The following is a 27,719-nucleotide window of genomic DNA, read 5'->3' on the forward strand; positions in this document are numbered from 1 at the left end:
AAGTAAGAAAGAATGAAAGAAAGAAGGAAAGAAAGAAAGAAAGAAATGAGGGAGGGAGGGAGGGAGGGAGGAAGGAAGGAAGGAGGGAAGGAAGGAAAAAAAGAAAGAAGATAAAGTAAAATAAAATAAAGTTATTAAAATTAAAAATATTTTTTAAGCAAAAAAAATAAAAAGCAAAATCAAACCAAAAAACTGGACGGGTAGAATGCTAGGACAAATGGTGGAAGCAAAGCTATACAGACAAAATCTCACACAGAAGCATACACATACATACTCGCAAAAAGAGTAAAAGGGGAAAAAATTATAAATGACCTGTGCTCCTGCACAGGCTTCTTGGGGGTGGCAACAGCAACCTTAGTGTCTCATGCCTGTCTCTGGAGTCCGCGCTTTCACGCCCGTCTCTGGAGCTCCTTTAAGCAGGGCTCTTAATCCCCTCTCCTAGCGCACCAGGAAACAAAGAGGGGAAAAAAAAAGTCTCTTGCCTCTTCGGCAGGTCCAGACTTTTCCCTGGACTCCCTGCCAGCTAGCCGTGGCGCACTAACTCCCTGCAGGCTATGTTCACGCCGCCAACCCCAGTCCTCTCCCGGCGCTCCGACCGAAGCCCAAGCCTCAACTCCTAGCCCCGCCTGCGCTGGTGGGTGAGCAGACAAGCCTCTCGGACTGGTGAGTGCCGGTCGGCCCTGATCCTCTGTGCGGGAATCTCCCCGCTTTGCCCTCCACACCCCTGTTGCTGTGCTCTCCTCCGCGGCTCCGAAGCTTTCCCCCACTCCGCCACCTGCAGTCTCCACCCGCCAAGGGGCTTCCTAGTGTGTGGAAACCTTTCCTCCTTCACAGCTCCCTCCCACTGGTGCAGGTCTCGTCCCTATTCTTTTGTCTCTGTTTTTTCTTTTTTCTTTTGCCCTACCCAGGTATGTGGGGGGTTTCTTGCCTTTTGTGAGGTCTGAGGTCTTCTGCCAGCATTCAGTAGGTGTTCTGTAGGACTTGTTCCATGTGTAGATGTATTTCTGGTGTATCTGTGGGGAGGAAGGTGATCTCCATGTCTTACTCTTCCACCATCTTCCCGGAAGCCCCTAATTACTATTTTTGACTGATTGACTAAGAATAGGCAATTATTAATTTATTCAGCAACTCTTCAATGTTTAATATGCTAACACTTGCTAAGTCACTTTGCTGTATCTTCACCTCTGAGAAAAAACAAGGAACTTTATAATTACTAGGTTTTTTTTTATTTTTAGTTTTTTATAGAAATAAAAATTGCTGAATATTTTCTTCATTTTTTAACATAATCCAATAGTATTTGAATGACAGTGAGACATTTTAGGTCATCAAAAATTGATTTTCAAAAATATCTCATCAGTGTTTGTGAATAAGTTAAGTAATTATTCTCTTTCAAAGGAAGAGAACATCTTCTGAAAGATGAAAATTTATATCTAGAAAGTTGCAGAAAATTTCGGTTAATTTTAATACAAAAGTCTATTCTCTTTATAAGAAGGGAGCTTGTATAGAGGATAAATATAGTTTTTAAGTTAAACTGTCCTGTGATTGAATTTCAAGGCATTCACTACTTTGGTATTTAGTCTCCTTATCTGTATAAAGGGAATAAAACTGCCAGGTTTTTCTCCTTGTTATGAGATTCAGGGTAGGCCCTCACCTAATTAAATATAGCCATCATGATTATTATTATCACCATCATTATCTTTACATTGCCTTTGATACTTATGAGCCCTTGAATTTATTGGAGACAATAAAGTTGTAAACCAAAGTTCTACAAGCATGACCTGTGTATTGGCCCCTATAGTTTGTCTTCACAGCAGGCTAAGACTGCTAGCTTAAAGCCTGCCAGAGCCGAACTCAAATTCTTACACATCCGATTGCTTTAAATAGAGCCCCCAAAGTATAATATCAGCCATTTAGAGCCTGCCTGCTTTGCATGCCTCACAAAACTGCACCCAATATATGCTAGCCATGGATAAGACAAACCCTAAGGCTACAGAAGAGGCTGCTACCCTTTGCAGTTCTCCAACTCAGAGTCTCCCCATCTTGCTGCTAATGAACAACATCATCTGGATATATAAGCCCCTTCTCCAATTCCTTTCTCTTGTCCTAGTCCCCTCCTGGGCAGTAGTCCCACACCACTGTCTCCAGAAGGTCTCCCACTGTGAAGCAAGCACTTCCCAAAGTTTGCTTGCAAACTTGTCCAAGTGCCACCTATAGAGCTTGTTGTGAAATACTGCCGTCTTGTGGTTGTGTCTTTCCCTTGATCAGCCCTGGTATCCTTAAACTTACCGGTCTTATACTCGAGTTTTGGATTAAAGACTAAGAAGCTGAGTCTTTTAATAAATATTATGGCTGGAATTTACTCTTTGCTTCTTTTTGTGACAAGAAAGAAGGGGAAGAAGGGGCTTTTGATGCATTTATTTCACAACCTCAAACCAGGGAATTTGATTGTGGGCTCACATTGCACTTGTCCAACAAAGAAATCTGACTGTTTTGGGCAGAAACTGCCTTATTTTATTCCAGAGGGAAAGCTTATCTTGTTTGGGCTTACTGACAACTATTTTGGGTGCCAAGTGAGAGCTGAATTGCTTGATGAAGGCCATCTTTGTCTCACTGAGACCATAGGAGAAGAAAAATGTACTGAGATCTAATGAGAAATCTTTCATTGATGACTTCACTTGGTCCTATTTAGAAGGGAACATTACTATTTCATTTGGAAGGTAACTGGGATGGTAGTGCTAGTAATGAGTAGAGCTGAAATTTGAACTCTGATCTTGTAATTTCATAGGTTTTACCCTCTCATCATTCTGCTTTACCTACCCCAGAGCTGGTACTAATCTGTAATTGAGTATTTTATAGGATCTATGTATGATACAAACCTATTTAAGACATTTTTTTCTGCCAGTTTTTACTTCTTTATTTTTCTCCGTAGTCAGTTCATTGAATATCTTATAAAATTGAAATCTGGAACTCTTTAAAACAAAAGGCCTACTTTAAAAAAATTGCCTTTATGTGTTTTTTCTTATTATGCATAGTGTTAGTTTATCAGTAGGCTGCTGTTTGAGCCAGTTACTTAGAAATATCGAATAGTACTCCTTTGAGAAAGAGAGAAAAAAAGCCTGTTTTTATTCAAAAACAACACAGTGATGGATCTGTTAGTTGTAAAAGGCAAGCCCCCACCCTCCCCACCCCCCAGGGGTAGTTTATGTGAAAGAAATAAGACACAGAAAGAGCTAAACTGATTTACTTAATAAACTATCAGGAATTACAAATTTGACTATTTCTCGGCAGCTTTGAAAAAATACTTAAGTGAACCCTGGAGAGATAGTAGAAAGTAGGTATGCAGCAGTAAGCTCTTGGAGGACTCTTAATAGCTTGGAAACAAATAGGACCTAGAAAAAGATGGCCAAGTGAGAAATTCCTTAGAGAGAAGAAACGGACTATAATTATACCCCAAACAGTGGTTTTTAGGTTACTGAGTCTAATGCAAAATTCCTATATTGAAAAATAAAGTGGGTTTGAGAGACCTGACTAAAAGCAAGATAGTAGTAGCTGGTCACTATGGTAACAGAGGTGAAGTGATGTCATTGGGAAAGAACACTGTTAAGATAAGGTTGAGCTTATATATAAAGGCCACAGAGAAAGAAAATCAAGTCGCTTTTTTCCATCTATTCCTTTCTGACTTGGAAAAGAAAAGGTAGAGTGATAAGCACTAGCTAGGAAGTATCATAATATAAGTTATATAGTTTCCCTTGGCCTTGCTGGAGATAGCGAAGGCGGGCTGAGATAAGGGTAAGCATGGTAATTAAAGGTGTTAGTCACAGTGGGGGACAGCCATGGGCTTTCAGCAGGTCCACTGTAAACCCAGGAATATAGGAGGAATGCTTCCAACCCACCAAGGATCGGGCTGGCTTGAGCCTATCTTCCTACCACCAAGACTGCTTAGCAGCTACAGGATACTTAAACTGGACAGTCTCAGAATGAATACAGAATGAGAGAGCACAAGATTAAAATAAGATTGGGAGCACACTTTTAGAAGTTAAGTGATTTGACTGTAGACCTTTGTGTTCTTTTTTTTTTTTAATTGCTCTGAATATTTACATTTTTATTATCAAAGGAAAAACAGGCTATTTATTGGTTAAATGGGCAACTCACTGCTTAACTATGCTAGATAATTTACATTTCATTTAATTTAATGAAGAGTTAGTTATTAAAGATATAAAGTCATACTTTGCCAAAAACAAGTTTAATTTGTATATAATGGTGGCTATAAATCTGAATTTTCAAGATGTCAATCACCAGAGAAGAAACTGGATGTTGGTATAAGCTATTAAACAAAGAGCTATCATTAGTCAAACTAAATTCACTTAAAAGTTTACAGGAAAAAAAAAATGCCTTTGTCATCTATTAGTCAGAATCTGCTTTCATAACTGTCCAGCATTCACCTATGAGTAACATCAGAAAAATACCTCTAAGATAGTGAACAAACAAATGGAGAAAATAAGCAAGAGATGAGAGCTTATGGGCTCTATTGTATGATTGGTCAGTTTTCTAAATTAAAAGGAAGAAATATATTTATTTATGATAGCCATACACATCAAGGATTGCTGTATTATTCTACTCGAGCTAACAACAAAATATCACAGACTAAACAACAGAAATTAATTTTCTGACAGTTCTGGAGGCTGGAAGTCCAAGATCAAGGTGCTGGCAGAGTTGGTGTCTGCTGAGGTCTCCCTCCTTGGCTTGCAGACAGTGCCTTCTTGCTGTCACATAGGCCTTTTCTTTGTGTGTGCACATCCCCAGTATGTCTTCCTCTTCTTAAACAGACAACAGTCCTATTGGATTGGGGCCTACCCTTTTGACTTCATTTAACCTTAATTATCTCTATAAAGGCCCTCTCAGTCACGTTGTGGATTAGGGCTTCAACCTATGAATTTTGGGGAGATACAATTCAGTCCATAACAGTTGCCAATCCCCAAAACAGAGCAGATTAGTGGAAGTATCCATTCATAAATTTACACAAGATATATGTTTATTAAGTATCTACTATATGATCAGGAAAACTCCACAAAGGTGACATGTAACCTAAGGCCTGAGGGAATGAGTAAGAGCGGGAAAAGAATAGGAAACCAAAAGAAAGGAAAAGAAAAGAAGAGAACCTCAGACAAGAGAAAAATGCTAGACTCCAGTAGTGAAGGTAGAGATCACCAAAATGCAGTGTAGATGAGAACCAGTGGTGAGAAGCAGACATTTGACAATGATTAGTGGTAAAAATAAAGGACAGAGACATGCATGAGGAGGAGATGGAAGAAATAACCAAATTCTACCAGCCTCCAAAGGTATTCAGTATAGGAACAAGCTAATGGAGACTTACAACCATGACTAGCCTATCACCAGTCTTGCTGATTGTAACTTTAATTTATTTATTTACTAAATATTTTACTGTGTTTACTTCTCACATCTCTACCTCCTTGCCGGCCACAACTTCCTCAAGAACCTCCTGGTTGGTTTCTGAGCCTTCTTCCAACTATTCTTCAGTGAGGAGTAAGATACAAATGCAGCTCTGATCAGATCTTTTCCCCATTTAGAACCCTCAGGACATTTCAAGATGAACATTTATTTGTTTAAGCCAACACAAATTATTCAGACAGTGATGCTAAAATTTAAAAAGTGATGAAGATTTGAACATAATTTTGAAAGAACAAGAACAGAACTATATTTGTGTATGTGTGTGTTTATGCAAATTATGTAACATAAAAACTCAGAAACAAAACCAAAAACTCAGAAGGAAAACTGCCTAAAATCCTCATATATTCCAAGTTGAATAAAGCAACGCTAAATATGTGAAATAATTCGAATCATAAGATATTACTTTTGGTAAAGATCTGAGCTATTTCAGTCTAAAATTATTATTTGCCTATGAAAAACTAACCATCAAATAGTTTAAAACACTTATAGGTTTGTATCAAAATTAGGATTATGATACAGGTTTCTTGATATCTTGATATAGTATACTTATAGCCATGCTGCTTTGTATAAGTTATATATAATCAACTGGTAAAATATTTCCAATGAAAAGATTTCCAAACCAATAGTAATTTTAGAGGAAAAATATTTTTATGAGTAAAATAATTTTGTATTATCTTATACATTTTATTTTGGGTATGTTTAGTGTCTTCAGATTATATGGCATTAGAAGATATTTATATATGTGTGTGTATATATTTATGTGTATGTGTATAAATATTGTGAGATATCTCAGCAATTGCTGTGAATAATTTGGGGATATGAGACCCATTTATTTAATAATGTTTATGAAATTCTGCACTGGCATGATCAGTCATTTTCAGATTGAAGCAGGAAAATAGGGTGACTATTATTTCACAGAGATATGCCGTAGATAGACCTTCATTATCTTAAATCTTCGTGATTGAAAATATAATTATATTAGTGCTTTCAACGTTGTCGATAATTTTATTATTGTTTAAAGAGCATAATTGTAATCTATAACTAACAAATAATTTTTAAAAGTTGATACATATTATTTTGTACTAGAAGCAGACTAGCATTTCTGAGCCATAGATTTACTAAAGGAAAAAAAAACCCAAAATATTTTATTGTGAAAGAAAACAGAGTTGGCATCTGGTTATGTTTATTATAACCTACCAAGTTGTTATTTAGAACACAAATGTGACTGTAGAAGACATTTCATAAGGAAGATGATACATCATTCAGATGTCACCCATATGTAATGTATAGTAAAGCATGAAAGTGCCTTGACTTTCTTTTGAAATTTAGAAAAGAAATTTGAATCCTCAGCTGGCTAAGAATGGATACTTTTAAAGTAAATAATTCTGGAATTGTCTGTCTTGGTCAGGGATGAGCAAGTTAGGGTCATGATAATCCACAGAATGAGCTTTGACAATTTACCAGAATAAATGCTAGAAAGTCAAAGGGCAAAAGAAGGGATATAACTTACACGCTGAGGAAGATGGAAAAGATTTGCAGAAGGAGTGTCATTTGAGCTGTATTCAGGATGCATAAGATCTCTCCAAGTTAAAAAAAGAGTGAAGATCATTACTGGCAGAGAAATGCTTTTGTGAAAGCATGGCAGAATGCAGAGGCATTTTGGATGTATGCTGGGTGGAAGAAGTTGACGGCATTCACAGGATAGACTATGTGGAAACCAACTAGAAAGCTATTTAAGAAGTCAGAGGAAGTAAAAGCAAAAGGATCTAACATTCCAACAATGATTACAGGGTGGGGTGGGGGCCGAGGGGTGCATATGAAAGCTCTGACTCATCTGTGTTATTGAAAATGTATAATGACAGAAAATATAGAGTGGAGGATGGTTCCAAAGGTGTAGCTTAGGAGACTGGATGAGTGTTGCCGTATTAACTCAAAGATGGCAATACCTTAAGGTCATATTTGGGGGAGAAAATAATGGGAGCATGTGTTAAACATTGTTGTCACTTTAAAGAACAGTGAGAGTAGTAGTAAATAAGAGAATCTGTACAGGGGAGAAATTCACTGGGGAAAACAATCTGAGAGACTCACCTGAAGTATAAACTTTTAACAAGAAAAAAAATCTTTTGCCTCTTTGATATCTTGGTTGTATGACTGCATATTTACCCTATTTCTCAGTGAAAAATGTTTTTAAAAATTTGATAAAATTCCCTTTAGTTTCTATACTCTACCCAATTACATCTATTATAATCTTTGCAAAACAGACCACCAGTACTCCTGATAACTCTGAGGGGGGCAGAAAAAAATTATTCTAAATATGTATATTCCCTTTATTATGGAAAACACATTTTTACAATATAAATTAAATGCTTAATCTAAAAAGCTAAAAAGTTTCCTCTAATTATCTGGTATATTCACTCATCTCAAAGTGTTCAACTTTTCCCCTACTTTGACACAGCATGCTCTCAACCCCAATGCACACATACAAATACACTAGCGCAATGCATATAAACCCTTTTAATGAATCGTTTTCTACCATCCTTAAGAACTAAGCAGATGGTCCAGGAGAATGATGAAATTACGTTACTTTTCTGCTTCAGATTAGATATAGCCCTTGGTTCAGAGCCAGTCTAGGAAGACAGTTGTTGCTACTTAATGAGAAACCAGGTACATTTTGTCTCCATTGATGCTCATTTCTGTACCTTGTTTTGTTCTACGTATATCTAGAAAATGTGAATTAGAAAGATTTGTTCTGACAGCATTCATATGCTAATCTCACTATAATTGCTAGAGGCGGATTGAGCTCTAACTGGGTTTATAAACAAAGTAAAACATTAAATTTATATTAGTAAAATAATTATTTGGTCTGTGACATCCTGTGTCAGTAAGAAAAATAAATATTCTTGATTTAAGGCTTAGAATATTTAGATTTCAAGGTCAGTCAGCAGAAGTGCTATCAAGAGGCATTTCCATTTGAAAGAGTCCATTAGTGACAATGGAGAACAAAATCTTAGAAATATTTTCCCCATTTATTCATGGTACTGTAAACACACAACCTAAAACACACAACCAATTGAGAGATTAAATTCTATTAACCTTTCACATATAAAGATGTACCCTTTATATAATCATTTACTTGGTTCTTTTATAATGGATCCACCTGCTCAAAAACCATGGCCAATAGAAAACTTCCAAATTTGGATTATTCACACACTGTATTGGAACTATACAATTATCTAAGTGAGATTGTTCCTCTAACTGAAAATTTAGAAAGGTATGGGATTGACAAAAGTTCTTGTCCAGGAGGCGAGAAGAGAGTTCCCAAAGATGATGTTTAAAGGCAGTGACTGATAAAAAATAAAGTGTTTCCTATTTATAATCCATTGAGTCAAGTGCATTCAGCAAACTGATTTTATAAGCATAAATTAAAGGAGGAACAAATAAAGGAAGAGGTTAGAAACACCTCAAATTAAACACTATCAAACTGACAAAGATTGAAAATAAACTGATAACATCTGCTGGCACTGGTGCGAGGAAATGGATATTCGTATATAATACTCCGGGCAATATCAGTTGGTACAAATAATTGAACAATTTTTCAATATTTATCAAGAAGAATAAAAATTCAAATTCTTTTCACCTAGTAAATGCACAAAAACTTATATTTGAGGTTGTTTTATCAAGGCATTTGTTATAATTTGGGAAAATAGCAAGCTATATAAATTTCTAGGATAAGAAGAAGATTGGTCAAATAAATTGGTAGACATATTCACAACAATATTTCATAGTCTTCAAAAAGTATATTTTAAGGAATGTTTAATGATATGAGAAAATGTTTATAGTATAATGCTAAGTAGAAAAGTATGACACAAAACATTATGTTTAATCTTAGTAATATATGTGTGTGTTGTATATGTGTGTGTGTCTGTATGTGTGTATTCAGTGTGCAACCTTAAATGAATGATAGAAAATACTCCACTGTGTTAATAGTGCTTTATTTCTGGATGATAGAAGTATGGCAAATTTTATTTTCCTATTATACTTTTCTATATTTTCCAAATTCTTCATAATAAATAGACACTGCTTTTATGTTCTGAAGAAAATAACAAATGAATTTTAAATAGCAAATTTTGATTGAGCAGAATTATGTGTCCAAAATGTCTAAAGAGCTCTTCTCTCATTACTCCTATTTTTTCTCTTCATGCCAATGTGATAATGTTCATTAGAAAAGCATCATTCATATATATTTCACATGATCTGGAGGTTAATAGTGTATTTTCTAAGGTAATATAATTTCTATTTTTATCCTCTCCCAAATGTTCTTCAATTTCCTTCCACTATCCATTTAATATATCCATATTGACATAGAGTGCTCTCTTTTGTCTATTAGAACCACTTCTTCTAAACAAGATATGCCCATCGTTTCCATGTGAGAACCATCATATCAATTTTTCAAGATACTTCTGAAATCTTTATTTAACTCTTTGTGTTAAATTTTTAGGTTCAAGTAGTTTATTATATTCCCTAAGTGTGCTGATTAAAGACATTGAGAGTCACTTATTTTCCAGGATGTTTATTTCTTAGAATGAAAGTGGTTACCTATACATTTTGCTCATTCTGTGCTATCATGCATGCTGTTCTTTAGAATATCTAACTTTATATTTTTGTTGTACAATTTTACTTGCATCTGAAATTGCAGTTTTAAATCTTCTTCAACAGGTTGGTGGATCTAAGGCCAAACAAAATTTCCATTGCTCCCTTTTTTCATTAATCTGTACAAAAGAGAATTTCACAATGCCTGTCTGCCTTAGACTAAGAGAACAAACAGAAAAAAAGAGTGTTCATGGTCTAATTAATGCTCCCTCAAGAGATTCACAAGGAAACAATTTGAATAAGTCTGTGCCAGATTGGGTCCTGGGTTCTTTAGATGCTGTAGAAGAGCCACCTAACTTTTGCTTGGAAGCTGCAGAGGGGGTTGTATTAGTTTGCTAAGGCTGCTGTAACAAAGACCACAAACTAGGTGGCTCACCCAACAGGAATCATTGTCTCATAATGCTGTAAACTAGGAGTACTAAATCAACGTGTTTGTTCCTTCTGAGGACTGTGAGAAGGATCAGTTCCAGGACTCTCTCCTGGGCTTACAGATGGCCATCTTCTCCATGTCTCTCTCCATTTTCCCTCTATGTGTGTCTTTCTCTTCACATGCATTCTTTTTCTAAGAATACTAGTCATACTGGAGTAGCGCCCTACCCTACAATGGTAGGACCTCATTTTACCTAATTACACCTGCAGCAACCCTATTTTCAAATAAAGTCACATTCTGAGGTACTAAAGGTTAGAACTTTAGCACATGAATTTGGGGAGGACACAATTCACTTGTAACAGGGAGAGTAGAGGCACATTTTCCTACAAGGGTAATCCTTGAATTCATTGAAAAGGATAAGGAAGAGTAACTCAGGAGAGATGAGCAAGCAAGATGGTTCATGAGAACAGGAAATGCAAAGGCAAGAAGGCCTGGAAGGTAAGGTGTGAGTGTGGTCCACGGGGAGACTGAAGTCTTGGCAGAGGATTATACATCTGGCTTGCAAGTGCAGGATTCATGGTGAGGTAGCAGGCAGACTGTGAAGAGTATTACACATGTTCAGATTTGGATTTTAGAAGTGATTATTCTGGTAACATGTGGTCTTTTTGAAGTACATTCCATCTACCAGCAGGACCCTGTTAGTTCGGCATGCTCTTTTCATTCAAAGAGCTCACCTGCCTTCTTTAGGCCTTTTCCAACTCTCTTTGCAAAACTTTTGCTCCTGATTTTATTCTCTTAATTCTCTCAAATCCTGTTGCCTTTCATCATCTCCTAAATCATTTAATTCAGTAAGAATATAAACCAAAAAATTCCATATATAACATATAGTACTTACAAAATTAATAAAGATAAGTATTTAAATACTCAGGATGTTTTAAATTCTTGTTTGAAATTATTCTTTTAATCTCATATGAGAGACTAACAATGAAAAAATTCAGAATCATAACAAAATATTTCAATTTTAAAATAAGCCTCTGATTTTTTCCATGTTAAGCTTTCATGAACTTTTCATTTAACTACTATTAAATCTATGAGTGCATTCTCACATGCCTTTAACTTCCTTGCAGAAAGCTTTTTAAATTAATTTTTCTTTTATTTATAACTCTTCTTTCAGCCCGAGCATGACCTCAAGCAGGCTTATATGTTTCATGAATCTCTTAAAATCTTTCCAATTATAAAGTAACTGCCTAGATTTATACCCAAAGAAACTTAATTGATTAAAAGTTTATCTCCAGAAGTCCTGTTTATTTAGTTGAGTTTCAAAATTGCAACATTTGCTCTAACTATCCTGAAGACACAAGTACCATCATCATCAGAATTAATTAAAATATTAATAAACAGAGATAATATCAGAAGTTATCTGTACTTATGATTGAAGAATGATTATAAAGCAGCATGAAATGCCATTTAAAAATGTTTTCTCTAAGTTGTTTATATCAGATTGAAAACATGGCTCTTTCATCGTGTCTTGTGAAGGGCACCATATTGACATTGTATCACATCACAAAAGGCAAGGATCCCTGAGCTGAGACAACTGCATGGAAAATGCTTTCTTATTGGCTCCTACTGAAACTCCTACTCAAATCTCTGGAATAAAGTGTGGAGTAAAGTGTTTCACATAAGGTGAAATTTTTACAAAACTAAATATTAACCATCATATACTGCAAGTTTTATTAAATAAAATATTTAATTAAACTACCTTTAAATGTACTATACATATCTCTGGCTTCTCAATAAATCATGCTGAATAATTGATCTTTTTCATAATAACTCAGTCATCATTAAGAACATAAATCATTACCTTATATCACAAAATAAAAATATGTCAAGAGATATTAAGGTATAAGACCATCACCTGAGTAATTTATTCAAGGATGAGACAAGTGATTAGACTAAGGTTCCAAACAAACCTAAGATACTATTAATTAAATTGCCTATATCTGACTATTTCTCTTCTATTTTCTTATTCTGTACCTCTGTATAAACAAGTCTTCAGCTATTAATCCAGAGACTCATTACTTTAGGTTACCACATTTTGAAAGTTAGATCTTTGAAAGTACCCTAATACTTAGAAATTTGTTTCTTCATACTGCTCATGGCTCAGGTTCACAACTTGCCTGAAAGCAAAATTCTTCAAGAAACATAGCTGTAACATTTTATTATAGAATTAGAACTTCTTCCTGAACTTGGGCCATTTTAAAGCTAAGCTTGAAGTTTGCTTTCCACTGTCCTCTACAGTCATGTTTGCATATTTAAGTAAGTCAGTAGATAAAAATTCTAGGAGAGGATGTGTGGAGAAAGAAGGACAAGAGATTAAAATATTGTTTTTCACCTATGTAAAAATAAGGAAAGATTTTTTAGTAAGGTCGTAAATTCTACTACTCAGTACAAATCTTCTCTCGAGATTTTTTTCAGATTGATTCTATAAGCCTTATGTTGATGTTCTTTAGAGTAATTAGTGTTAAGATGACAATAATAATAGTAAGGAAGAGGAGGAAGACAAGGAGAGCAGCATTATTTATAGTCTGGAACAGTTAGAGAAGACTTTAAAAAGAAGAATTTGAGCTTCAATAAGTGATCCAAACTCAGATTCTGTGGATCTCTTTTCTACTGGAGCACACTGTGACTAATAGACAAGGACTTATATATATTAAAGAGTAAGACAAAGCATTCTATTTGTCATTCCCAGAAGTTCCAAAACACAAGCTTCTTTAACATCAGCTACTGTGATGTTTTAATGCCTGCGAACAAATTATAATAACCAATAAATAAAATTACTCAACATGATTTATAAAGATGTAATGGTATTACCATAGATTGGCAGGATTGGTATAGATGAAGAAAGTGGATCAGGGACATTAAGTATTGGGAGTGGTTTAAGGTAGAGCACAGACTTGGAAGTACTAGATAAAACAGCTGAAAAGTAGATTATAGAGAGCTTGATTGTCAAGCTAAAGAATCTTATAGACCAGGCTTTCCTAAAATGTGTGATTCAGAAGACTAATTCCTAATTATGTGATAAACTATAACATTTTATATGTTTTAAATTTTAAGTGGTTTAGGAAACACTAGTTTGAACAAAAATAAGCATCTTTCTTTGTCACAAAACCTCTCTGAGCCCTTAATTTGCTAATGCACAGTGCTTACTTCTTAGAAGAAGATACAACCCAGGGACATGGACTGGCAAATACTGCTATTGAAAATGTAGACACAGTGAAGCTTTTAGAACTGGGGAATGGACATGCATTTTAGGGGATTGATCAAGATACTTAATGTGTAAATATATAAAATGGATAAAACTCTAATATTTTCTTTTAAAGAAATTATTACAATGTACAAGTATGGATTTATTTGCTTAATTTTTTGTTCAATATTTATCTCCCTCACTATCCAGGAAATTTATTAGAGCAAGGAACGTAGCTCTTTTACCCACTGTTTTTTCCCACCATATAACCCAGTACCCAGCACACTGTAGACACTTAATAAATATTTGCTGCATAAATGATTGTAAAAGAAAGATGTCTGGAAATAGTATACTTTCGTACTGTATTACTTTGGGCAGTACTACTAGGAGATGATATGGATCTGAACTAGATTGACTGAATGGTAAGAAAAGGAAAGGGAAGACATTGAATGTCTAATACAGAAGGAAAGAAAGGAGTAGTAAAAGATGACTCCAAGGTACAACATTAAGAGAATTAAAACACAACTAATCAAAGCAAGAAATCAAGAGGGAAAGCACAGTGTCTGGTACAGAGTAGGAACTTAGTAAATATTTTTCACGTTCTCCTTTAGACAAGTTGGGTTTTATTTAAAGATAGGTGGCTCATTAAGCAGTTAGAAACTAAATCAGGGATGATGGTTTATATTAGGAATCATTCATAGAAAGAGACTTTCTGAAGTCAGTGGATGAAAATTCCTGGGAAATATGTGAGGAAGGAGAATGGAAACATTGCTATTCTTAAAAGAACTCACTTGTCTAAAAGCAGAATTAGAACTATTAGAAAAGCTTTTTCTTGGTACCAGACACCATGCTTTCCTTCTTGATTTCTTGTTTTGATTGCTGATGTGATAATATCAGCATTAAAGACCACTAATGTGTTTATCCTAATAACAGTCCATTGATCTTCGTGAAGACAAACTGGTTTCCTTGTAATGATATCAAATCAAATTATGGATAACCATTGCAGGCTTTCAGATATTGCAATGATAAGATGAAAACAAACCCATGAAATCTGAGTATTTTTGAAATGTGAACATTTCAACAATCAAAAAACAAACAAACCTCAGATGCTCCACTTGAAGTCCAAGAATCACCATGTATGTTGTCTTGATAAGTGAGTTTTAGAGACTACTTCAGATTAGGTAATGGTTTTAAAGATGTTTCTTGAAGTAGGACATGGAGAGAGTTTGGCAGGTTTCCATATCCCTGTGGCACATTTAGTGAAGCAAAGGGTTTCTCAGTGAATAAATTAGAAACATTTGTCATTTGAAAAATGTAAGACTGTGCCAACTAATGAGGACAGCCAGAGTATTTATCACAAGAAATCTTGGAAAGATTGAACTTTCTCTTATCCCTTTAACTTTCCAGGGATGAAATATTAGGCAAGGGTAACATTGGCATACATGGGTCTAAAATCCTAGAGAATGCAGTGGTACTGGAAATCAGGTGTTTTGATACATATATTCTTATTGATTGGGTCAACTACTGCAGGCATAATTCTCAAGTGATTGAAATTCTCTTTGGTTTAAATTATGAATAGAGAAGGATCTGATGACTGTAGCAAGATAAGTCTTTTTGCTGTTTCACCTATGTTAGGCCATGTTAGCGAACCCTGCTACTTAAATACATTTGACTCAGGGAGAGTGTTGAAACGGAGACTGTTGACTGTATGCTGTGGCTATAGAAAAAGAAAAATCCCTTTAGCTATTCAATTCAGATTTAAAATCAAGAGAGAAGAGAACCAATGCAGTGAGAATCCAAAAAAGATAATACTCTTATCTTTGACTTAATGAATTTATTGGAAGGACTTTAACAGGAAGAGATGAAAACTTGTTTTCCTCTTGCCTTTTTAAATCCCTTTGAAAAACTGAAAATCTAAGAATTCCTCTTTTGGGTGTTTGCTAAGGATAGTAGTAAAACAGGAAGTCTGGTTGCTTCTGAGTCAAAGTCCATACACTAGATGTGAAGCCACATGCTTCTACGGTATACTGGGAAATGGTCATGTTTCAGGAAAAAGCAAAAGTTGCTTCTGTATGTTATGTATGTAACATTTATGTGCTTTCTTGTATGTTATGCTCTACTTATTCTACCCTACTGTATTTTCATACTTTTGACATGCAAAAAATGTTTAAACTCTTATCACCAGATAAAAGAACAATGTTATTTCCCTCACTGCTACCCCATCATTCTGTTTGCACCTATGAAGTAGTCTATGTGTAAATAACTATCAAGTTTGTGAGTGAGTGAGTGTGTGTGTGTGTGTGTGTGTGTATGTGTGTATGTTTGGTATAGAACAACTAGTAAATTCATGTTTGATAAATTCTCATATTCTGATCTATGTGTATCACTGTAAATATAATGCAAGGTCTGCTAATGGGAAAAAATTATAACTTTGGGGTCAAGAAAAATGAGATCTAACCTCAATTCTACTAATCACTCTGTGTGTGACCTTATGCACATTACAGACTCACTAAACCTTAATTAGTTTATTAGTGAAATATAGAAAATAATATATGAATGCTTATTCGTCAAGAAAAAAAAGGTGATAAATTGTAAATTGTTTTGAAATTTTGCAAGGACTATACAAATAAAAGTCATTATAATCATCTTTACTTACCATATTCATTTATTAATACAGTTAATGTTTTTAAAGTATCTACTCTGAACTAGATACTAAAGTTACTGGAAATATACAGCATTTAAAGGCTAGACATGGTCCCTGTGCTCACAGAAGTTTCAATCTAGTGAACAAGATTGATTTGAATATGTAATTAAAATGTGATCAAAGGGTATGGCAGCATATAATTGAAACATATACAGACGAGGACATACAGAGTTGGAACATATTGAATAAAGAGAGGCTACTTTCCCTTCTAATCTAAATTTTTTTAAAAGAGCAAGGAAATGTACCCTGTGCAAAGGCAGCCCTATTTCTGAAGGCCCTAGTAGAAGAAAGATCATGTAGTCCTAGAAATGCAAAAGAAGCCATGAATAAGAAGAGCAAAGAAAACAATGAGAAGAGTGGTACCTGGCCAGGCTGCACAGAGAGCTGGGTGTGTGTGGAAGACAGCAGTCAGGCCAGAGTACCATTATTTTAAGCCGCAATAAAGACTTGAGACTGTCTGGAGGGCAGAGAGGAATCACTGAAGTATTTGAAACAAGAAGGTGACATAATAATGTTTCTGTTTTTAAAGGTCACCCCAGGTTCACTGTGATGGGAGAACAATAGAAAGAGAGAGACAGGTACATATGCAAGAGAAAATAGTTTGAACTATGTTGTTAGGCAGTTGAAATTAATAAAGACACACCTGAATCAGGATATGTTTAGGCTATTGAAGGATTAGGACTTGGTGATTGTTGGATGTGGGAAGTGAGGGAATGAGAGGAGTCAAGAACATTGCCAAGCTTTCCATCTTGAGAAACTAGGTGAACTGTACTGCCATTCACTGAGACTGAGAGCACAGGAGGAGGAGGAGGAGGTTTGGGCAGAACAGTAATTGCCAACACTTAGTGAATGCTTAAAGCTTGAAGACACAATTCTATGAGCTTGGTATGTACTCTGTTATCTTAGAGATGACTAAATTGATAGAGGTTAAATATGTGCTGAGAGTCACACAGCCAGGGAGTTGGCTTCGGTGTCCAAGGTCTTGACTACGATGATGGACTCCATACCTTTGAAGAGCATCACTTCAATTTTTAACATGTTATGTTTGAGATGCTCATAAAACACAAAGTGGAAATGATGAGGGAAATAAATCTGAGTAGAAATTTGAAAAGATTTATAGCTATCACTCATCAAAGTTAAATGAAAAGAGTTGGGAAAGGTGAGTGAGACTGTAAAGATTGAAAGGGAGAGAACGTACAATTAGAAGGGCAGCAAGCCTACCCAGGGAATAACTCTCTAATACTATAAATGTCAATATTTGGTAGAGAAGATGGATCTTCTTAAAAGATTGAAATTGAGGAACCGAAGTGGAAGGATAAATGTCAGAAGATTGTGAAGTCAGAGGAGCCAAAGGAAGAGAGTGTTTCTGAAAGAAAAATATAATTCTCTGTCCAATGCTCCTAATAGGTCAAGTAAGAAGGGATTAAAAGTATGAAGGGGATTAAAGGAAAACTTTCTTTTAAACATGGAAGTTAATCTCCCACCTTCCTTATTGATCTATACTTACAACCAAAATTCCACTAAACTAAAAGAAACTTTAAAATGCATATACTCACAAGAAGAGAGAAAATTGAAAAGAAGACACCAGGAGATAAGAGATTTCAACAAATTTTAAGAAGACAGGGAAAGAAGATGTAGTTTATATTCACGTATATAAAAAGTACATTGTCAGTTACATTACAAAGCACCCACAAAGGGATGTAGAAATTGATTTGCTTCATAGTCCTCCTTAGAGTCTTGGAGACAACAGGTACCAGACAAAGAACTGAGGAGACTTAGTACTGAAAATAGAAAAATCGACTTAAATCCTTATTTACAAAACTGCATAGCTCTTCCCAGTGAATTTAAGGTCTTTCTTCATCACCAAAGAATTCAGAGATGAAGTGATAGGTAAGAATCAGATTTATTTAGATAGAAACACACTCCACAGACAGAGTGTGAGCAATCTTGGAAGGCAAGAGGCAAGAGGCCTCGAGATATGGCATGGTTAGTTTTTATGGGCTGCATATTTCAGAGGCTAATGAGTGGGAGGATTATTCCAATTATTTTGGGGAGTGGGCAGAGATTTCCAGGAATTCGGCTACCACCCACTTTTTGGCCTTTTATGGTCAGCCTTGAAACTGTCATGGCACCTGTGGGAGTGTCATTTAGCATGCTAATGTATTACAATGAGTGAGTAATTATGCTCAAGGTCCACTGAAAGTTGAATCTTCCGCCATCTTGTACCTAGTTGGTTCTCACTAATTTTCATCATGTACTATGGCTATGTCATTCTTTTAAAGGTTGTGCCCTGCCTCCTTCCCTCCTGTTTCATAGCTATGCCTCAGGCTGAAGACCAGAATATTCTTTGGCTTGCTGCCAATCGTCCTGCAGTGATACCTATTATGCATACAAAGCTTCCAATTAGTTTTTTAGAGAGTCACTCTTCAATATTGAAGGACAGCCAGGGATCACCAGATATTTGTGGAAGACCCCTATCATGAAAAATAAAGATGAAACGAAACAAACAGAAAATGGAACTAAGAAAAAATGCAAGGAGCAGGGGGAAAAGGCAAAAAAAAAGTCTATAGCTAATATCTTCTTAGAGAAATGAAATGATATAGTGCCCTGAAATACAATCATGATACTGTTAAAAAGGAACATGCATTTAGGAAGCAACAACTAATTTTTGGACAATAAAATATGTTAGCTAATAAAAGATAATACAGGAGATGTATTTAGAAGATGAAGTTGAGAAAATCTTCCAGAAAATAAAATAAAAAAACAAAGACATGGAAATTACAAGAGAAAAAATAATTAAATTACTAGACATTTCCTACATTCAACTAATCAGGATTACAGGAAAAGAAAATAGAAACAATGAAGAGGAGGAGGAAATCATCAATTAAATAATAACAGAAAATTTAACATAATTTAACGATAAATGCTTCCAACATGAAAGGGCCCATTTAGTACCCAGTACAATGGATAAAAACACATCAAAGTACATTGTCATGAAATTTCAGAAGACTAAGAATAAAAGTTCTAAAATATTTTGGGAGAGAAGGTGGGCATAAAACAGGATTTTGAATAGTAATAGAGCTGGATTTCCTGACAGCAACCTTAAAAGCTAGAAAATAATACTTTAAAAATGCCTTCGAATTTATAAAGAAAATTATTTCTGACCTAGAAGTATATATCCAGCCAAACTTTCAATTGTTTGTGGGTGAAATGAAATCATGTTTTTATATGCAGAGGTCTCAAAAATGTTCCTACTGTAGATTCTTTCTCAGTAAGTTACTGGATGTTATATTTCACCATTGGATGTTATAGTCCAATAAGTCTAGAAAGAAAAGACATGGGGTCCAGGAAGTAGGAATAAAATGGAAGGAAATATAAAATTCACAGAATGACAGTGAAGAGAAATTCCAGGATCACACACACACACACACACACACACACCAGGTCTAGAAAAGTAAAGTGACCACTCCAGACTGAAGCAGGAAGATATAGGGCTCCTAAAAGATTATTCCAGGGGGAAATAAGACAGATTACACGTTTTTCACTATATCAAGAGAAAAGGAGATAGTCAGGAAGTTGAATTAATGAAAGACACATAGACAAACCAAACAAAGAAAAAAAAAGCAATTTTTAAAGAATAAGATGAAGCAGAAATAAAATGTGACTGAATTACAGTGATATTTATAGCTATAATAAAATAAGTACTATTAATTTAAAACAAAATTGCTATATATATTTTGTTTGGTTAGAAGTTCATTGAAACTTTGTTAGAAGAAAGGTAAACTACCTAGATATCTGCAAGGGAAAAATTAATAGAGTAGCACTACAATCAAGTTACTTAGAAATTTAAGATGGAAAAAAAGTTGAAAGCTATAATGTGTAGGGAGCATAAATCAGGAATGAAAGGAGTTCCGATTGAGAGATCGTCCATGAATCAGATACCAAAGTCATTAGTGGGTTCTAGAGGTGGTAATGAATGATATGAAAAAGAGTAGAAAGACGTTACTACCAGGTAATGAGACCATCAGAGGAGCAGGACATTTTTTAGGATGAGAGAAGATTAATAATTTTTGGAGAGCAAGGGAGGGTATCAATTCCACTTTCCAACCTTGAAGTGTGTTTAAGTTATGAGAAAATCAGCATGCTCCACTTTTAAAGGCTATAAGTGAACCATGTTTTAGTTGAGGCTATGAAGGGGAGGAAGCCTTCAGTGGAGAGGATCAATGATGTTATTGATCATGACATAAGGCACAATCTCAGCGTTTGGTGGGATTGAAGGAAAGAGAAGTTGGGTCAGGGGGAAAGCTCAGCACATTGTAAGAATGAGACAAGGGACCGAAAAGATGACCAGAAGAGCCTACATTTTTGATCAACAAAAGGGAAAGCAGTCCTAAGTGAATTAAATTGCGAAAGTCTTAGTGGACAGTGGACTCTCTGGCCAAATGGTTCAGGTCCAGGCCTGGATAGTCTCTTTTTTCTCTTCATAATAAAAAATTTGCAATTGCAGCAACAGATGGGTATCAAGAAATAGCTACAAAGTTCAGCACAAAAGAGTGAGTGCAAGGAACTGGGCAAAAACAACATATGAACAATTGATTCTTCACCTGTGAGTCATAGAGACAGACAGGATACACACCTTGAGTCAGCTTGACGGCATCACAGCTGGGTAGTCAATGTGGCTACTAGTGATAAATTAAAAGCCTGGGAATTTTTCAAGACTTCTCCCTCTCTCCACAGCACCCTTTCCACCTCTCATCTAATCCATTACCCACACTTTGGATTCTGCTTCTTAAATACCTTTCCAGTCTATCACTTCTCCCCATCCTCACTGCCACTATCATAGCCTGAGCCATCATCACTTACCTTTACAACTGCAATAACCTCAACAAGTATGAACTAGGTACCTAATATATGTCATATATTTACTAGATGCTTTCACTGGCTGCTTGATATGTGCTAGATCCCATGTAGAGATCAACCTACAATCAGGGCTTTCAAGGAAAGTCGAGTAAAATAAAAGTTACAAAACCTTGTGATTCAAGCTCCCAGAAATGAGAAGTGTAGGAGTTCAAGAGATAGAAAGTAATGGAGAGGAAAGACCATCTTTTTTAATGTTTTTAGTTAAACCTTCTAAAGTTTACCATGTTCTTATAACCTTCTATAAGAGCTGACTCATGAACCTGTCCCAAAATATAATTTTATTAATTTCATAAGTAAAAGGAGGAATAAAAATGGCTTTGGGCTGCACTTTCAACATCTCTTAAGCATATTGTATTCATTTGCCTCCAAATTTGATTTAATCTAAGCCATTTCAAAACAAAATGCTATATGATTTTTGTGAACTATCACTACTTTCTGTTTCGGCAATAAGTTTATGCTGATAAGTAAAAACAAATCAATGAATAAAATGCGAGTTTCAAGTTGATGCTCATTCAGTACTATTTCTGCAGATGGCAAACTGTGTACTGTTATTGTGAATTCAAAGATGAATAAGACAAGATCCTCTCCTTCAAGAACTCACCCAGTACACAAGGAAATAGTACACATAATTAGGAAGCAATGTGATTGGTGCCCTGGGAGCTCAGAGGAAGACACCATTCATTTATCCTGGGGAGACATTCACAGAGATAGTGACATTTTAGTTAGAATGAGAAATTATCAGTATCTGTTGGTGGTTGGGGAGAGAGTCCCAAATGTATCCATCTATTCATTCATGAACTGATTTGTTCATTTTACATTTGTTAATGAATATCTACTATATGTCAAGAACCAATACAAATGTAAAAATGAACAAAACACAGTTACTACCCTCAATAGCCTTGCAGTCTAGGGAAACAATGACATGAAAAACAGTAACTTTAATAAAGTGTTATAGATGCCATGATATCAATTTTGTGCAAGATTTCATGACATTTGGTCATTTTAACCTAGAGAAAGACATGCCAGGATGTCAGAAATTTCTGCCATGATTGTTCTCTCCCATTAAAATAAAAGGATTCATAGGGACAGATTCTTATTCTGAAGTGAATAACTGTAGCTCCAATTGGAGCTTTGTTCAGTTCATCTCTATCCCCAGTACCTAGTTCAATGCTTGGAGCATATTAGTTATTTCATAAATTATTATTATTATTATTATTTTGCTGTATGTGGGCCTCTCACTGTTGTGGCCTCTCCCGTTGCGGAGCACAGGCTCAGGACAAGCAGGCTCAGCAGCCATGGCTCACGGGCCCAGCCGCTCCACAGGATGTGGGATCTTCCCAGACCGGGACACGAACCCGTGTCCCCTGCATCGGCAGGCAGACTCTCAACCACTGCGCCACCAGGGAAGCTCAATAAATAATTATTGATTAATGGAATAAATTTGAGTCAAAAAGAGGATATCATAAACCTTATGGGTAAAACCTGACTATTTTACAGAAATGAGAGAAATGTGTTTTTCTCCAGCAAATTCTGGAGGTTTCTGTTCTGCACTGCAATTTGTATAAAATTAAAAAAAAAACATATTATAGTTCCATGTTTCAAGTGTGAGTGTAAGCATTGTGCTAAGTCAGGATTGTATTCTGGCCCAGTTCTGCCATTCCAAAACTGTGTGATGATCGGATTCTGACCCCTTCTGAATCCATTTCTTTATTTGTTAAATGGGAATAAGAACAGGTCTTTACATACCTTGGAGAGCTGTTTAAGGATTAAATGATCTATTGCATGTGCATGTCTTATGTAAACTTCTTTAAGGCATTATATAATTATAAAATATATAAAATAAGTAAATTTCTAAGCTTTAAATTTTATAAGAATGCCTTCGAAAGGCAGGTAGTTAAGCAGTTGTGTTTTTTTTCTGTTTTTCTCTAGTGCAGTGCCTGGAGATGACCACCAAGCGGAAAATCATCGGCCGTCTGGTGCCGTGCCGATGTTTCCGAGGTGAAGAAGAAATCATCTCAGTTTTAGATTACTCTCACTGCAGCCTTCAGCAGGTGCCAAAGGAGGTCTTTAACTTTGAACGGACATTAGAGGAACTTTACCTAGATGCCAATCAAATTGAAGAGCTACCAAAGGTAATTTGTGACAACCTAAATATGTACTTCAAATGAGTATTTCATAACTCCAGAGATTTGGCATGATGATAATGCTAACTACAGCCTTCTATCTAGGTAACTGACAAATCATTCAAATTAATATAACTTTTCCCAATATTCTCATTACCTTTTAATGCGACTCCATTTGCAACTTCATGTAATATGCCAAAACCAATTGAACTCCATTGAAATCATCATTTTATGTAATATGCCTTTTTATTTTAACTGAAGATGATCTCCAAGAAAATAACAGGTTGGTAGGTTGAGATCAATAGCTTATGTTTAGAAAAGAAAGGGAAAATATGGTACTCTTTATTCCAGAACTGAAAATTTGTATGTTGTATGTTAAGGTGACATTGTTTTAAAGCCTTGAATTATATGTTACAAGTCTAAGAAATGCTTTTACATACACACACACACACACACACACACACACACACTCACACACACACAAAGAGTCAAGTATACTATTATGAAAAACATGCTGTTATTTCTAGAATTTGAAATTTTTGGTTATTACAAACAGCACTGAATTTATATGGCATGCAACTTATACATATAGTGTAGCTAAAATTTTTTAACTAATGTCAAACTTTACACACACGTATATACGCACTGCCATTATGATCTTGTGCTATGCAAAGAAAATGTCTCCTATGACCAGAAAACACTGGAGAGATTAGTTAAAGCAGACTAAGGCCACACAGCAGAAGGTTCAAAATCTAAATCATTGGATCCTATTGTTCACCTAAATAAGTGACTCAGATTAAGTAGCTGGAATGGCATTCACCCGTGAAGAACTTAATGGCTAAGAGGGGGAAAATGTCATGCAATACATTTCCATTGCTTACGCTAAAAAAAATGCATGTTAAATATCCAAGAACCAGAAAAAAAAACTCCCATCATAAAAACTAAGTTAATATCAAAAGCAGAGTAAAATGCTCTGATCAAAAGGATTTTTGAATGATTGTTTTCATTTAGGATGATGGATTACAGTGTTTATATAACACTTCAGAGACAGGAACTATTTAATGTGTACTTCAAAACCAATATCCTTCATTTTTGACCACCTATGTGTATAGTGTCATCTTGAATCTTTGCCCAGGAGGGCTGAATCAGACCTAAAACGTTTTGGCCATATGGATTAACATCCAGATTGCACATAAGTGGAGGCTGGACTGAAATGGGCTGTGTCTTCCACCAGGCTATGAACTACTCGAGGGTAGAGGGAAAGATCTTATTCAGCTTAGATGAATCTTTCATTCTTCATCTTTGCCTCCCTGTACAGGAGCATACATGGTGACCTTCACATAATGGATACTCAATCTATGTGTTGTTGCTGCTAGATGAAACATTGCAGAGAACTTCATGTACTATAGGACTTGATTAGTAAGACTATATAAGGTTAAGCAATTCATAAATGTGGCATTCAGCTCTAATTTAAGAAATTAAGCGCAAAGTTTTTTTTTTTTTAGGTCAGGTCAATCTAGAATTGCCAGATGAGATAAAGGACATCCAGTAGAGTTTAAATTTTAAGCTAAAAAATAGGCCATTTTTCAGTATAATTCTATCCCAAATATTGCTTTGGGTATACTTATACTAAAACACAAAACAGTTTGTTATTTCTTCGAAATTAAAATTTAACTTGGCATTTTATATTTTTATTTACTAAATCTGGCAGCCCTAGGGCAATCCAGCCATCTTTTTCTAGATGCATGCAACAGAGTCTGTAAGACAAATAGTAAAAATATGGTTAATTAATCAAGTACATACTCATTTAATATCTACTCTGCTACACAGTATTTGAAGCTTTAGGGGGGTTATAATAGAAATAAATCTCAACCCTTGCTCTCAAGGATCTGACAACCTAATCACAGAGAAAACTGAAGCGTTAGAGGTGAATACACAATAAAGTATAATCAGGGCCAAAGAACGAAATCCTGTGGTAGAGCTTATGTATAGAGAAGAGTTCCACTCTTGGAGGGGATGGGGAAGGGCCTGACCAAAAAGCACAGATGCAAAAACTGAGATGGAATATATGTAGAGGGAAAGGAGAGGAGCAGCAAAGCTGTGAAGAGTCTGCAGCTGCAGGTGCAAGTGGGCAAGTGCTGACATATGTAGGTAGAGTAGGGAGAGCAGAGGGAACCCAGATTATGAAAGGTCTTGAGAGTTACATAGCATTGTTTGACTTGATGCATCAGGCAGAAAATGCCATTGGAGAGTTTTACATATCAAGTCAGTCACTAGGGGCTTAATGAAGAGAGCTTGGATTAACAATAAATAAAAATAATACAAGTGAACCAAGGATTTTATAACACTTTTGCAATGTATTAGAATTCAGGAGAAATGGTTATCTTTTGTTATTGGTATGATTTATGTATTTCAAAGACCTTTCACATAATCTCTCAAGGTTTCTTTGACTCCCAAAGTTCAATATTATTAGTTTCCTAAAACAGCCCTGTAAGTTCCTTTTTTCTAAAATATCTGATATTGAGATATGATCTAAATTATCTGACTTTGAAATTTGATTACAATAATACATGGATATATTTGTGCATTATTAGAAAAATAGGTAAATTAAGAAACAAAAGGACTGACGTATCAATTAGGGCTCATTATGTGTGTTTCAAGTAATACAAAACCCAATCCAAACTGATTTAAACAAGAAATAGGCTTGATTGGCTCATATAAGTGGAAAATGCATCTCAGAACAAGCTCCAGGCTTGGTATGTTTCTATTTGCTTTGTGTGGGATCAGCTTTATTCTGAGGCTGGCTTTCCCTCATGGGGCAGAATGGCTAGAACTGTTCTAGTGTTCACGTCCACAGCATCCCAAATTAGAAATTTTTGGCCTCTGAAAACTCTTTCTTTTTCTGAGAAGGACGAGAAGTGTCTCCCCCAGAATTCTTCCGTTAACTTGTCCTTAGGTCTCATTGACCTTAATTGTGTCACATGTTCATTGTTGATCCAGTCCATTTGCTATGGGATCCACTATGTCAAGAAAAATGAAACTACTCTAATTGGGTTAAACAATGATGGGCCACCTCTGTAGAGTTGTGCTTACTGGCAGCAACACAAGGAAATGAGGTGGAAGAACTGTTGGAGAGATTACCACAATGTACACTACAAACAAAATGCTATAAAATCACTGTTTTGCGAGGAAAAGTTCCTCTTAATCAAAGTTTGTAAGGACTTGTAGGCAAAGTATTGAGCCCTTAGGGGATTTAAACCTTTCAAAGTTAGATTAAATGAAGTATTTTTTGTCTGCCATCTTATTTTACTGTTTCCTGGTATTATTTTGACGTTTTTACCATTGTGACTTGAGATTTATTAAGTAATGAGCTAACTATTTGTATTCTTGATATTACATTACGGCAAGAATTACCTTTTATACATTTTAAAAATTATTTTCATTCAGATATTTTATACTGAGAATGTTCTAGCTGGCCAAGAGTCTGTACTGTACATTCTTATAAAGCAGGTAGGGAACAGAGTCAAGGTTAATGGCATTAGGAAAAGAATGTCAAGAGTGTGTCAGAAAAGATGCAAAAAATAGATATGAAAGAACAGGTAGTGTTTTGATTAGGAATAGCTCAATCTGTGTTGCTTAATTTTTTGTAGTGAAAGGTAAAAATACAAAATAACATGCCTTTCACACAGTGATAGAAACCCACAGAGCTTATAATTTAGTACTGCTTTGCTTGTTATTTGGAACTGGAAACTTAAAATTATAGACAGAGTAAGAGACGATCACATATGTATATTATATATGAAGTAATAGAGTGGGAAGACAAATGTGAAAAAAAAGAGCAATAAAGAGAAAATCTACAGAGAAACCTCTTGAAACTGAAGAGGAACTTTAAAAAAGATTAAAGAAATAATTTTGGTAAAGTCAATATGTGACCAAAATTGAAAGACACAGAGTGAATTTGGTAGAAGAGGTTAATTTATCCGTGTATAAAAGAGGACGGGACTAAATCTGCAGTATTGTACTTACAAAGTTTTCCCCATATAAACTACCCAGAAGTATTTTAGAGATTAAGAATTTAGGATTTGGACTCAGACAAACCTGAGATTAGATCCTAGCACTGCTAATTGGTTGGGAAGGTATTTTATTTTCTGAAAGCCTCAGTTTCTTCAGAAACTGGGAGAAACTGTTTAGCTGGGAAAATAATATCATCAACTCCTGGGATTATACAGATAGATAGAT

General features: G+C 35.4%; 1 protein-coding gene across 3 annotated transcripts in view; it reads left to right on the plus strand.

Moving 5' to 3' along the window:
* Window positions 1-27,719, plus strand: part of LRRC7 (leucine rich repeat containing 7) — a 374,132-nt gene that overhangs the window by 46,476 nt on the left and 299,937 nt on the right. For 2 of the 3 annotated variants that reach the window (XM_024734618.1, XM_024734620.1), the window contains exon 2: window positions 23,287-23,489. In XM_024734618.1, the coding sequence (XP_024590386.1) occupies window positions 23,287-23,489 (203 nt within the window). Of the gene's footprint in view, window positions 1-23,282; window positions 23,490-27,719 lie in introns of those variants that run through there. The other variant, XM_024734619.1, reaches the window with a different exon arrangement.

Source organism: Neophocaena asiaeorientalis, unplaced genomic scaffold, assembly GCF_003031525.2.
Source record: "Neophocaena asiaeorientalis asiaeorientalis breed wild unplaced genomic scaffold, Neophocaena_asiaeorientalis_V1.1 scaffold15, whole genome shotgun sequence".
In the NCBI taxonomy this organism is placed as follows: Eukaryota; Metazoa; Chordata; class Mammalia; order Artiodactyla; family Phocoenidae; genus Neophocaena; species Neophocaena asiaeorientalis.